Source organism: Drosophila navojoa, chromosome 5 (assembly GCF_054131105.1).
Source record: "Drosophila navojoa isolate 15081-1374.11 chromosome 5, UAZ_NAV_1.0, whole genome shotgun sequence".
Taxonomy (NCBI): Eukaryota; Metazoa; Arthropoda; class Insecta; order Diptera; family Drosophilidae; genus Drosophila; species Drosophila navojoa.
The window spans coordinates 19,606,932-19,621,681 of NC_142893.1; the positions used below are offsets into that span (position 1 = coordinate 19,606,932).

At 39.4% G+C, this 14,750-nt stretch overlaps 1 protein-coding gene across 2 annotated transcripts in view; it reads right to left on the reverse strand.

The window, feature by feature from the left end:
* The window catches only part of px (MAP7 domain-containing protein plexus), a 95,458-nt gene that overhangs the window by 36,726 nt on the left and 43,982 nt on the right, over window positions 1–14,750 (reverse strand). For both annotated transcript variants that reach the window (XM_018105571.3, XM_018105570.3), the window contains exons 8-11: window positions 14,615–14,739; window positions 14,333–14,551; window positions 14,116–14,257; window positions 13,968–14,043 (exon numbers count right to left, since the gene is read on the reverse strand). In XM_018105571.3, coding sequence (XP_017961060.1) covers window positions 13,968–14,043; window positions 14,116–14,257; window positions 14,333–14,551; window positions 14,615–14,739 — 562 coding nt within the window. The remainder of the gene's footprint in view (window positions 1–13,967; window positions 14,044–14,115; window positions 14,258–14,332; window positions 14,552–14,614; window positions 14,740–14,750) is intronic.

The following is a 14,750-nucleotide window of genomic DNA, read 5'->3' on the forward strand; positions in this document are numbered from 1 at the left end:
TGATGCTGTTGATGTTGTTGTTGTTGCTGTTGCTCTCGTTACTGTTGTTGTTGTTGTGTTTTAGTGTTTCCTGTTCGAAGTTCAAATGTGGGAATATTTTCATATGGCAAACGTCGTTCGACGAGAAACTCACCACGCACACACACACACACACACACACACACACACACACACAGTCACACATCGACACACACACACATGTACACAATTAGGCACCCACTTGCTGTCCACTCAGTGGCTATTCCAACTGCTCCCGCTCCTGCTCCTGCTGCTGCTCCTCCTGACTTTGGCTCAGTGTTCATTTTTCAAATACCCCAAACTTGGGCTATTTTCAACTAATAGAGTATGTGGCCAGCAAGGAATTTAACGCACATACATTTTTTGGTCAATATTCTTCTGCCTCGCATAGCTAACCACCCACACACACACATTCCCCCCCACACACACCCACAACAACAACTTGCATAAGCACAGCAATCACAATATTTTAGCCCTGGCAGCCTCTTTGCGGCTTTATTCAATTTAAGCCCCAAACCTAAAGAGAAACAACAACAACGAAAAAAAAATCCAAACTGAATTTCGTATTTCTGTGCATGCGTTTGCCTCTTTTTCAAGAGTTCTCTAGATTTTATACGTTCACAAATATGATTTGACTTTAATTTGTGATTCTAAAAGAAAATATTTACTAATTGCCCAAAATATAATTGACAAGTTTCTTTTGATAACATATAGAGATATATTTCTCTTTTAATTGGACCAAATTGTTATATATTTCGTATGATATATAATTGTTATATGCGCATACGTATTACTATTCTTTTCAACTGACTTTTTCTTAGAGCGATAAATTGAAATATAGAGCTCTGATTATTGTTCTGGAGTACTCGCTAATCAATTCCTTTTATATAATAAATATATCCATTAAATGGATATTAAAATTAATATCTAAGAAAAAGATAAAAAAATGAATAGTCTTTATAAATGTAGTAGACGAATTTCTTCTATATTAAATATTTTACATTAAATATTAAATATGCAAATACGAAATATTATCGTATATTATAGGTACAAATATAGATTCGAAATCTTACTGAATATTATATCTGACACTCACACATTCACATACCTTCTCCTGCACATACTGCAACTAGAGAACGATCACTTGCTCGGCATGGTATCTCCAAGGTATCTTGAAGTCGAGCACTCTCCATTAGAAATGTTTGTTTTTACAGGATTTCTAAAATCATTTTATCCTGATTTCTCATTTTCAAACATCTAGAAACTATAGATGATCAAATTTGTGGCTCTTCCGCTATTTTATGTGATTTTATAGCTCATTTTACGTAAAATTATGAATTTCTATTAACTCAAGACATATTTTAGGGCGAGTAAATTATGTTCTATGGACGAAATGCGTATGGCAGCTGCCACGCCTTTGCTTGTTGATGCCCAACTCTTTACAGAATCCGAACTACATTGGTGTGTGTGTGGGTGTGTGTCTGTGAGTGTTTGTGTGAATGGGGAAAATGGTAAAAATGCACACCACCTTCCAAAATTGCAATGAAAGTTGTCGTCAAATTGTCATAAAAATGCGATAACTTTGTTTTGTGTCGCCTTGTTGCTGTTGCCTCTTGTTGTTGTTGTTGTTGTTGTTGTTGTTGTTGTTGTTGTTGTTGTTGTTGTTGTTGTTGTTGTTGTTGTTGTTGTTGTTGTTGCTGTTGTTGTTGTTGCTTTCAGCTACGAGTATGATAAATTTTTACGATGTTGCCATAACAATAAACCGGAGCTTCGGCTGCGGCGCTGCTTTGGCATGTGAAAAGCGCGTGGAAAATGGCGAACGTGGAAAAACCTAATAAAAATCCTTACTGGCTGCGAAACTTTTATGGCAAACTACGCGCCATCGGGGCCAAAAAAGAAAAAAAAAAGCGAACCAACTATATATATATATGTATGAAAGCCGTTGGAAAAGCGCGGAAATGCCAACGTGCATTGGCCAAAAAATATATATGTATGCATGTATATACATACACATACATGGACAACGGCTGCAGGGGCAGCTGCAGTGCAAATGTGAAAAGTGCAGAAATAGCTCAGGTGCAGCTGGATAAGCGACGAGGTCGTCAAAGTGACGCAGAGGCCACGGCTGCTGCCCCGCCCATCGCCCAACGCCCAACGCCCAACACCCAACAGGCAACAGCCTCTGACAGTCGACGGACGTGGCTGCTGGCTTCAATTTGATATAGCGTCTGATTTTTCTGTTTTATACTGTATAACTCCTTTACCTCCCTTACACCCTTTACTCATTGCCACTTCCCTTCCTTTAACACACTCTCGGACTGAAAGTTCTTTAAGCCTTGCGACAATAAACGATTAAACAAGTTTTCTTTTTAGCACTTGCAGGCTCAATTCGACTGCTCTTAGTCTTTTAATAAAACATCATTTAAAAGAGTTGCAGCTCTAGATTAGCTAGGAAATGGCCTCATAAACCCTTTGCTGCTGCTGAAAGGGAAATTCCGATTTTCCCATAGAAAATCTGAATTAACGTATACTTAATGTACGAGAGTCTTCAACTTAGACGTCGGCGTAGTATTTTCCTTTGCATGCTAATCCGTATTTGTTATAATTATAGGATAAATCCATATGCGGATTCAAAGTGCATAGATATCAAGTTGCTTTAAGCGATTTAGAAATGTGTTCAACCTGCTGATTAACTAATCTAGACCAGATCTTCAGATTACAGAAAAACTATACGGGGATTAATTTTAGATAAGGTATGGTGTTGCACGAAGAATAAAGAAAGCAATCCCATTTATGTTTATGATACTTTAATACCGTCTAATTATAGGCTACTTTACTCTACTGAACTTCAACTTATCTAGTGTAGTAATACTATCCCTATCTAGTGTACAATAATTCCGTCTACCCTGGCATACTTATCTAGTTTACTCTAGTTCAATCTAATTTAGCCCAGTCTCCTCTGATCTAGTTTACTCTAGTTTAGTCTACTTTAGTATCGTTTTCTATTCTCTGGTCTACTAGAGTCTACTCTATTCCCGTCTACTCTCATTCATTTTAGTCTAGTCTACTCTCGTCTACTTTAGGCTACGCTTTTCTAAAAATCACCTAGTTCCGACTCACATTCTGAGTTGGATAATCCAAAAAGTTTGTTCTCTATTTGCTTTTTAGCTTGTAAGAGAAGCACGTTAGCGCGACTAGAGCTGGAGCACCATGGAATGGGTCACGCAGAGAGCAGTTTGTTTCTAGAATTTTACTATGTTCACCACATTTGTAAAACGGTTGCGCTCATGTGCTAACTGAAATGATGATACGCTTTCTTAGCCATACAATATCGCACTCACGCATGAACCGCTCCCACTTTTGAAAACAGAAGTTACGCTGTCCCAGCGCAGGGATCTCTAGGTTCGTGTGTGTGTGTGTGTGCGAGTGTGTGTAGTGGGCGTCATTCAGTGTGGCAGACCCAATCTAAAGACAAACATCAAGTGGCTCTTGGGCGTATCGCAAATAACAAACTGTGTGTAAGTGCGTGTGTGCCTTTCGAGCTAGTTGAGGCTGCTCTTGTGGAATACTGAATGTTGGCTGTTGCCTACTGCCTGCTGCCTGCCTGCCGACTTTACGCATCAGTGGGCAACAACAACATTTGCAAATTCAATTGAATTGATACACGCCCCACTTGTTAACCGTTTTGGCATGAACTCACATACTCCTAACGGGTAGGCTGGCTGGCTGGTTGGCTGGCCATGAGGCCTATTCGCATCTCATCCATCTCATCTGATTCCATCTCGTCTCGTTTCATCGTCTTATTATTGGTTTTACATACACATCCGCTCCTCAAATTTCATTAGTATGTCGACATAGGCACAGCACAGCCCAACCCGCTTGGGACGGATGCTGCGTGCAAGCATGCCCAGAGCCAACTCTAACTCCAACTCCAACTCCATTGCATACTCATGTGCGCTCTATTGAACACTCTCACACAAACATGGGAACATAAAAACTCCCAATTGGAGTGATTTTCGGCAATGAAACAGTGGAATGGCACACAGTAGCTTAGAGAGAGAGAGAGAGAGAGAGACTCATGGTGCGTTGGGTTATTTGAACAATGGCTAAAGGGCCTATAAAATCACACAAGGGGTTATAAATCCATTTGCCAAACCAAAATCCAAAAAATATCCCAATGCCAAACAAAGCCTGCATGAACGTACGCTATGAAATGTTGTGGCATGGTGTTATGTGGCATGGTCTGTTCCTATACCAGTCTCTCATACCAAAGACAGAGAAAGATTTTACAGAAAAGACTCCTGGGCGCATATTGACTGAGTTTAAATTGAAATCTCAGCAATTGACGATAACAATTTTTTGATTTGACCGATTATTTTTTAAGAAAATATTTTTATATAAAGAAAAATGTGAATCTTGTGGATTTTCTTCATTTCAGCTTTCTCATCTACCAAAACTAAAATATATTATATTTATATATTTATTTAAATATTTTTGTCTGCATTTTTTCCACTTTTAAAACTAAGAATTGCTGAATTTCAAGTCTATTAAAATGTACTTTAGAAATACATCAAATACAAATATCTAAATTTATGTGTAAGGGTCGAAGGATAAGCTAATAAAAAGCTACTTCACAATTTATAGCTGGGTTTTATGATTTCTTGAAATTCTGTGTTAATCGCACAGAAGTATCTTTAAAGCTATCTAAGACACATAAATTTATTTCTTATATTTTATTTAAGGACATTAACCTGAATTGCCTACTACCAATCGTCATATAAAAGTATATATAATTATACACATATACATATTTAAGAATCTTTAACATTCTTTCCATAAATATGAATAATATTTATAATAAAATTCAATAAATACCCTGTAAGAATGAGTGATGAAATCTCATCAATTGTTAACGTTTTCATTCAAGTCGAAGTGTGTTAATTAAAAAATCGTGATGCCGTGCGAAAAGGCACTGCAATAAATACCCGGCCAACAGCGGCGTCAACAACAACAATCGCAACAATCGCAACAACAACAACAGCAACAATTGCAAGAGTCGAGCAATGGCTACAATTCAATTAAAATGCCAGCGGCAACATGCAAAAGTGCTTGGGTGGAAATTAACCCCTATAAACTCATAATATGCTCAAAATGACGCACTTAAAAACACATTAATCACATCGACAATTACGGCTGTTACGCCAAAAAATGTGCCGTTATATATATGTATGTCTGCTTGAGTGAGAGAGTGAGTGGGCGGGCGAGTGAATGAGTGAGTGAGTGAGTGAGAGTGTGAGAGAGAGAAAGGGATGCCTGGCGCGTGCTTGAGAGTGCGTGACGTGGCAACCTTTTGTGAACAGGGGCGACTCGAGTGATGTACAAATGAGAATTAACAAGCAACCACCAGTAACAGAATAACTGTTGCTACACTGAGCGAAAAACAAACAGCAAAATGACCTAGCTCATATCTAACAATGATAGAATATATAAAAGCAAAGAATTCTATTATAAGAAATCAAATTATAAATTCAGACAAATATTTCTATTTAAGACTTAGCAAGATATTTTGCTCAGTGTAGCCACTTGGTTACCCACAGCAGTGCATTCAAAGTATAAAAGCTTTCGTGTCGTCATTAAAAACTGTTTTTGCTAATTAAGTGCTCAATTGAGCATTCAATTTCACATACACACATACAAAGAAAAACCTACACACACACACACACATACACACAGGCACACTTGTGGACGCAAACAAACAACACAAGCGGGTAAATACCCACTGAAGTAGAAGCACAAAAACCCACCCGAAAATAAAAAGGAAACCAGATTAAGAAGCAGAAACCAAACCAGAACCGGCACCGGCATCAGCACCGTTACAAATAACAACGCAAATGTTGGTCTGCTTTGAAAATGGCCCTTCGGCAACAAGCAATAGCAGAAGCAAAGGCAAAAGCAAACTGAATGGAAAGAAATGAAATGAACGAAAATATAACAAAGTTGGTTATTTGCACAGTTAATGCAAAATGATTCCCCTGGGGAGCGTGACGTGGCAGCGGCGGCGCGGTAACGGCAATAATATCTCAGAAATAAGTACATATCCACGAAGCGAAAGCAGGAAACACCAACAGCAACAGCAGCAACGGCAGCAATGGCAGCAGGACGAGCACCAGTCGCTAGAATAGCACAAAACACGTTTGCACAATGTGCGAGGGAAACCAGTAAATGAAGAAAGGTACAAAAAGCCGAGCACAAAGAAGAAACCAAGTCGACGGCGACGCGATGCGACGCAATGCTGGGGGTACATGATTCAATAAAAATTACGTTGAAAAGTATGCAACAGAAACAGGGTAGAGTGCAAACGAACGAATGAACGAACGATCGGGTAGAGGGGCGCACAGGAGGGGCGAAGTCGGGCAGCTAAAAAGCAAACACGGCAAACAGCGCGACGCGACGCGATGCGACGCAGCAGAATGAATGCCAAAGCAAACGTGGCGAAAATCCAAGGCAGCCAGGCGGGTCTTGTGAAAAGAAAAAGTACTTAAAAAGCTCACGAGCAAATATTTATAACAGTAAATCAGTTTGGCGCTAACACAACCCAACACACACACACACACACACCCATACACAAGCAAACAAACAAACGAACGAGAGGGCAGCGGTGGAAGAAGCTCACTTGCCTTTGTGGCAGCAGCAGTGCATAAACTCCAGGTTGTGCGAACAGTGCGGGCTCTGAGAACGGGGTAGAGTGAAAAGTGCAATAAAAGCAACAGTAGCAACAACAATGCAAACTAAAGCGCGCACACAAACAACTGCAATAACTGCGAGTGCCGACTGGCTGTGCGAGTGAGAGTGAGGGAGACGGCGCGCGAAAGAGATTGCTTGTGAAGTGTGCTGCAGTTTGTCTATGCGCGCAAGTGAGACGGCCAAAAGACAGTGGGGCAAAAGAGAAACCAGAAAATATTTGATATTTTGTGCTTTTGCACATATTATAAAAATGCTCAACAAATACAGCAAGGCAAATGTAAATATTTATGCGCCACGGCAGCCAACGAAACCAAATGAAAAGCGAATAAGAAAATCGCGTAATCCGCTCCTTGAGATATTACTGTTGTGAATGTCTGCGTTTGCCATGGGAGATTCAGGTCTTCTAACTATTAAGCTTGGACTGAAATTTTAAATACTTTAAGCTCAGCAACTAGATCTGGAATACTCGAAATTTTCATAGAAAAACTACTGCAAATTCCATACAATTTAAAAGTATTGAATATTTCTCCGATATTTACAAATTCATGCAATTGCTAACAAATCAAAAACCCTATATAGCGCCCATCCATGTGTGTTTTATGGCTTGCATAACAAATAACTGAAAATGCAATCTCATTGAATAGTATCTGTATATGTACATATGTGTATATGAATAAGCAAACATATGCCGAAAACGGTTCCTCTGGGCAAACAAATTTTTAACTTCAAAAAATATATACGCTCGACTTGCAGATATCCTAACTTCAGCAGATATTAAAACTCAGAATTAAATTTGAATTCATAAGCTGAAAATAAAATTCTCAAAAAAGAATTTATATCCACATAGATAAACATACAAATATAGGCATAGCTCTGAAATACATAGGGTATATTATAAAATGCACACACAATAGAAAATGGAATGCGAAATCGAATAAGAGAAAATCGGAAACGAAATCGATAGAAGGGGACTTGGGTCTATTGAATAACATGAAATTGAATGCAAATTTACTGTGCTTCTAATTTGACAAAAGAATCTCGAGTGTGCACACGCACACACATTCTCACACACACACACACACACACACTCACTCACTCAGACAACAAGAGACTTGAGCCTAAAATGCCAATCTCGTGACGAATCTGGCAAAAAACAAGGCAAGCACAAATACCAAATAAATATGTTTAGCCAAATTGCCAACCGAGCGAAACAAGCAGCCCGAAAAGCAAAGAAGAAAAAAAAAAACAACACAAACACCAAACACTCAACCAACCAGCAAGGCAACCACTCAACCACCCAAACCACCCAGACCACCCACATAACCGACTAACTAAACCCACTGAGAAAAAAAGACGAGTCAAGCGTAACATATTTATTGACATTGCGGTTGCCGGTTTGTCGGTTGCCGAGACACGAGTAACGCACACATTGGATTTCAGTTAGCAGGCAGCAACCACCGGTGAAACCACCGACACCACTGAGCAGCGCCAGCCAGCCCCGACCCAGCCTGAGTGGCACTTGCAAGTGTGGTGTTTATGTTCCATACATCAAGGGTTTATGGGCTAAACGTTTATGGGTCTGGCAACAACAAGCTTTCAAAGGGTTTTACACCCGCCCACACACACACACACACACACGCACATACACACACACACTCATGCACACACATGCAATACCACTTGAAATTTTACTTATACCAACCGCATTTTTTGCCAGTTGACGTTGAGTTTGACTGCACACTTGAATGACTTCCAAAAGACGCCCACTCAATGGTTGACCTCGGCTCAAATACGACCACCACCCACCGCCCACCGCCCTCAGTGCATATTTGCAGACTCTCTCGCACTCCATTGTATGTATGTATATGTGTATGTTTGGGTACGTGCGTGTGTGTGTGTGTAGCATTACGAGCGTATTACAAAATGTATTTTATCTTCATCGATTGCCAGAATTTATATCTTTTTTCATGCCACATCAGCGTTTTATGTGAACACCCGCCCACCCACGCCTTCCGCTTTCTACATAAGTTGAGGTTATGTATGTGCTGACAGCTACAACAGCGAACATATGCCTCTCTCACTCTCTCTCACACACACAACCTCTATCAGTCTGCCTGTGTATGTGTGTGTGTGTGATAAATCAGCTGTTCGAAGCATGTGGCTAAAGCGAATGAAATGATGCATAAGTTGGATAAGAAGAGATTATGAAATCAAAAGAGTTTATAAACTGAATTAAGCGAACGACTTTGCTGAAAGAATCCAAATAAATCTTAATGCTCGAAGGATAAACATATGTGAATATGTATATGTTTTATAATCGGCTATATAAATTATATATACATTGATTAAGAATTGCCAGATGGGAATTATAAATATAAAATAATGGAATCAGAATATTTGATATAAAAATATAATTTATCCTAATAAATTTAATTAATGGATCCTTTTTATCTTTTTTTTTTTTTTAAATATATAATCGATTATATCAATTATATTTAATTTGTATAGTACAAATTTTAGATATTGAAAAATTTATAAAATTAATTAAAATTTAAATTAAAAATTTATTTATTATGTATTTCCTCACATAATATAATTCCATAATTCCATGTATATTTTATTAAATCTTTATAGCTAGAAAACCTTTTAAATAATTTTAAAATCCCTAATAATTATATTCTATATTTTATATTAAATAATAATTTTCTTAATTAAGAAAATTCTCTCTTTAATATTTGCATCCCAAATTCTAATCCAGTTCACTTTCCCTTTGTCAGCGCCAACTATTTTCATTGGAGTAACCCGAAGCGGCGACAGTCTTTGGCATGCAATCATGTTTGCCAATTATGCAAATGCTGCCCACTGTGCGGCACTGTGGGGCATAACTTCGTAAATACTCCAAACACTTGGCTTCGTGTTTACCACAATTTACTGCGACTCGAGTTAACACAAACAGCAAAACTTCAGAAAATAAATGCACATTTTTTGCCACATTTCCGGAGAACCAGAACTCTCGCACTGCCACACGCCCCCAGCCCTCCCGCGGTTGCCGCAGCGCAACCAGTTTACCATCCTGGCCGACGAAGAAGACGACGGCGACGAGGACGAGGACGAGGACGACGACGTCGTTGTCCTGACAGCCCCGGCCAAGTTGGGCCACAATAAAGTCGAAGAAACGGGTCGGAGAGGTCGCAGCTTGCCATAAGCCAAATATGTCTGTGTCTGGGTAACTGTCTGTGTATATGTATATATATATAAATATATATGTGTGTGTGTGTGGGTGTGCGACGAAAGTGTGGCAATAAAAAGGATAATGTAACTGTTATTCTACGCAAAACGGAAACGGCTGTGTGGCCAGAGGGTCGAGCTACCCCCTGACAGTCGCTTGGCAAGTGTTTGAAATATTTTTGTGGCAAAGGTGGCAACTAACGGAGGGGGCGCGCCGGGCTGTGGATGTGGGCGCAAAAGTGAAAAGCACAACCGGAGTCGTAGCCGCTGTGAGTGACTGAACAAGTGCCAACGAGGAAACGACTGTCAGTGGCTGCAGGCGGCGCTGGGTAATGGGTGATGGTAGATGGTGGGTGGGGGGAGTGCTGGCAGGGAGTGGGCGTCGTTGGTCGGGGTCGATTCGGGTTGATAGGGCCGAGAGCGAACGGCCCCTGTCGAGAGTGCAAAAGAGCGAAGCCGGAAAATTGTGTGGAAATTTGAGCTTCTTTTGAAATTGAGGCCGGAAATGGTAGCCCGAGCGCCTCCCCTCCCCCCACGCCCACTCCACACACAAGACCTCAGCATGTGAGGTGTGAGAGCGAAAGAGAGAGAATGTGTGTGTGTGTGTGTGAGCTGAGAGTCAAGCCGACGCGCAGAGAGCGTGCCAATATGTGCAAGAGCGAGACTGAAGTGGGTGTGCGAGCGAGATGGCAGACAGCAGCGCCGCTTGTTGTGTTAAACAAAATGTTTGCGGGTGCAATAAGCGTAAATTCAGTGGTTTTATGTTTACTTATTCAGCACGAAACCACCCAAACCCCACTCCTACACACAGACACACACACTCTCACACACAGACATACTAACTGACTGCCTCGACCGATTGGCACGGGGACAATTATTTGATCCACACCATCAACGCAAGGTAGATGGGGTGGGCTGGGGCGGGGAAGCCCCCCAATGGTCGAGACGTGTGTGGTGCGGGCTGGTAATATACTTTTGCAAATCGATGCCAACTCCTTAAACGTTGGGTGGCACGAGCTGGGTGGGCTCTGGGTGGCTCGTGCTGGGGCACGGACGGAAGCGTGTGGCATGTTGAATGCTCTTGAGTGTTTTCGTATGGTTGACAGGATAACACGAAGTAATTCAATTCGAAATACTTTATGCTGTTGCTTTTATTATTTGTGCTTGTGGGACTCTCGTCTGTATGTTTCATTTCGTTTCGTTTCATTTCGTCTCGTTTCTTTTCCTTACTTTTGCTCGACTCGTTTCGGTTGCTTTCGCTTCTTGTTGTCGGAAGTGGCGTTTGTGGTGTGGGTGCCGGAGCTAGGGGGGGTATTGTTGCTTCATAAAAAATGGTGTGCAAAGTTACACACAGTTTCCTTTTCGGTGTGCGAGTGTGTGAGTGTGCGTGTGTGTGTGTGCGTCTGTCTGTGCGGTTTCTCTGTTTATTTATTTTTATGATGTTTCCTTTTTGGCATTTTATTGAAGAAGTTTACCGACGCCATTGCTGCTGTTGCATAAATAAGTGAGTGGCATGGACATGAGAGACTACTCTACCCCACCCACTCAGCCTTTCGTTTAACCACCCAATACACACACACACACACACACACACTGTAAACTGTTCGACCAACATCTTTTGCAATTCATAAAAAAAAAATCAATATTTATTGCAGACGTTGTCGAATGCCCCCACCGCACCACCTCAGCCCAACCACTCGCCGTGCACCGCCCAGTTGCTCCACCAATTTGCGGTCTTCGCTTGTTATTGAGCATTTAATCAGTTGATTTCTTATTCAGTTTTCTGCTCAGTTCATTCCCAGCATTTTCCTTTCTGCTCGATTTTTTATTTCCCATTCATGAAAAAAGGGAGCGTTAGTTTTGCGAATTGATTGCGCAGCAAACTAGGGAAATGCAATTAGGAAAACTTCTTTTTTCTGCCCGAGCATTGGATTTATGCGAACTTGCAAATATTATGAATAGAAATGGCTGTGCCAAGGCACTAATTAAAATATATCGTATTCATGCTCAAGTTGGGCAAATTAAGAAATCAGCTACGAATTTAGTTAATCTATGTTATACTCAATATAGATAAATAGATGAATTGTTATGGTAGAAATATACGATTTAGGGTTAATTAGCCATGGCTTTCTATTTGAGCTATAACTTCCACTTAGATAAATGTATTTGACAAATTGTTAATATAAACTTTTTAGCAAGTTATTATATTCTAGAAGGAAGTGAATTAATAGATATATTATATATATATTTATCGATATATGTGGTACATAAGAGAGCGTATAATATATGTTTTTTTCAGTTAACTTTTAAAATAACGATGAAACTAATTAATTAGAACGAGCTCATGTTAAATTTCATAAATAAGTTTGATTATCGTTTCATGAGTCCTGAACCATATTTATAATTCAGTTAAATAGTTCACTAACTTTATTCAGTTTATGCAGTTCATGAATTATATATATTAGTAAATCGCTCATAAGCAATTTATTTCATTCTGTTAGCTATAAGGATATTAAACAGCCTTATAGAAGGCTTCATTTATGATGATTAGATCCCTGAAAATTATCATTGAAGAATATCAGATCTATTGTAGTAGTTATGTTGTAGTGTTATGTAAACGTTATGTATTTAGGCTAAGACGAAACCTTTTCGAATTCAATAAAGCATTCCTAATTTACCACTTGACTTGATCAGTCATTTTTATTATTTCTTTCTACGCTATGATTTATGAATAATTGGGCGAGGGCTACGTGTCTATTATGACTCAAAAATTATTTCACATAAAATTGATTTAATTAAGTAATTAACTCAAATTCTAAATTCCTCCAAACTTTCTCTAAATGCACAATTAATACTTTAAGCATTTGAAGCTGAAAGCGCAGACTAATAAATTCTTGACTAAGTTAATTCTGCAAAAGCATTTGTAGTTCATTTTTGTGTGCGAGTTTAAAGTGAAGATAATATTTATTTTATGCTCATAATGTCATATAATACATGAAAAATAACAAAAGCAGAAAGAGAATAAAAGAAGATAAGTCAACCTGAACATATAGAACACAACTGCATTAAAATATTCGGGTATTTAGCATAAATATAAATTATAATATATAATAAATAACAACAATGAAAATAACACAAAAATAAATGATGTATGGGGCATAAATCAATATAATAAATTAAAGTTTCATATCTTTAAAAGATCGAGAGTTCTGTCAAAAAGTAGGGGTACATAATACATATCGAAACAATATATTTAACAATCATTTAATAAACTAATTTTTGATATGGTATCGAAGATAAACAAGATCTAAGCTCCATAGTATTTTTTAAATATAGTTCTAGAACACATTGTTGTAAAATATTCAATTAAGTATTCCTTGATACTTATAGTATCTTAGATAAAAAAGTTTTTAGTATTTTTATTAAATATTATTATTATTAAATATCTTTAAATATGTATTAAATATTTTTCTAAGATATAAATAATTTACACATCATGAAATATTAAATAAAGTTCAATCAACTAATTTTATTGTCATCCACTCATCATTTATCATTATAGATAATTAACTTGAGACTATTCCAGCTCTGTCAAATCTCACTCATAAATTCAATGCACAAACCCATGCAACATCTGGTTTTACACTCCCCGCCATGATTCCCAACAAATGCATTTGAACTTTAAACTTGCAAGCGATGCGCACATGGGGGAGCTTGGTAAATTGGGGACCCAGTCTGTTGACAAAGCTAAACGCTTAACGCTAAGACTATTATGGCATGGGCGTAGAGCTCATCAATAGGTAGGGAGCAGGGGCTGGGCGCACGGTTAAGTGAAACCAATTGAAGTTTATTGACGCGAATTGGGTTTCACTTGAACCGGGCACCTCGAGACGCTTAAAATGCGTTTCACATTACAAAATGCAGGCAGAGAAATACAGAGAAATAGACAGAGAGAGAGAGAGAGAGAGAACACTTACCTTCTTTAGACTTTTCGTATTGCTTTGGCGACGTTGTCTTCTTGCTTGGAATGGGCCTCAGAGCGTTACTCATAAGCTGTGGGGATTACAAATGCATTGACATAAGGCTTTCCATTGCTGACGTTGGTTATTTATTTGTTGTACTCACGGCGCGATCAGAGCGTTCGCCGCAGGGCAGACGAGCCACTGAGACATCCGGACTGTCCTCCGGTGGCGGCGGCTGGGGCACCCAGTTGTAGGCCCGCCTAGAGATGGGCACCCCGAAGCGATCATGCTGCGACGCCTGTTGCCTGTGGAGGTGGAAAGTGGAAGGAATTAATCATATATGCTCAATGGGAGATCAAGCATTATCTCTTATCGCTTACCTTAAGCTCTCATAGCAGTCCAGGCATACCACGGCATACTCTCCATTCTCCAGCAAAAGTCCATCGTCGCTCTTCTGATGCTTGACGAAGGGAAACTCGTTGACAGGCAGCGCTCTCACTCGCTTTCTATAAGTCGTAATGCCGCACAAATGGCAATTGTAATCGTGCCAATTGTACTTTCTATCCGCTGGATTTACGCTGGGACTTTGAGCTTCATATCTGTGGAACAATAATTGGTTAATAATATTTATAGTAGTTCAAATGAAACTATTGCGAACTCACTTGCGCCACTGATTCAGCATGGAATGATAGCAAAATGTGCAGACTAGAGCTGAATTGTTTCTCAGCTGCTCAGCATTTGGCAAAGAATTGTGCTTCAGCAACAATGGAAAGTAAGGTCTTGAGCCCTGCAAGCAAA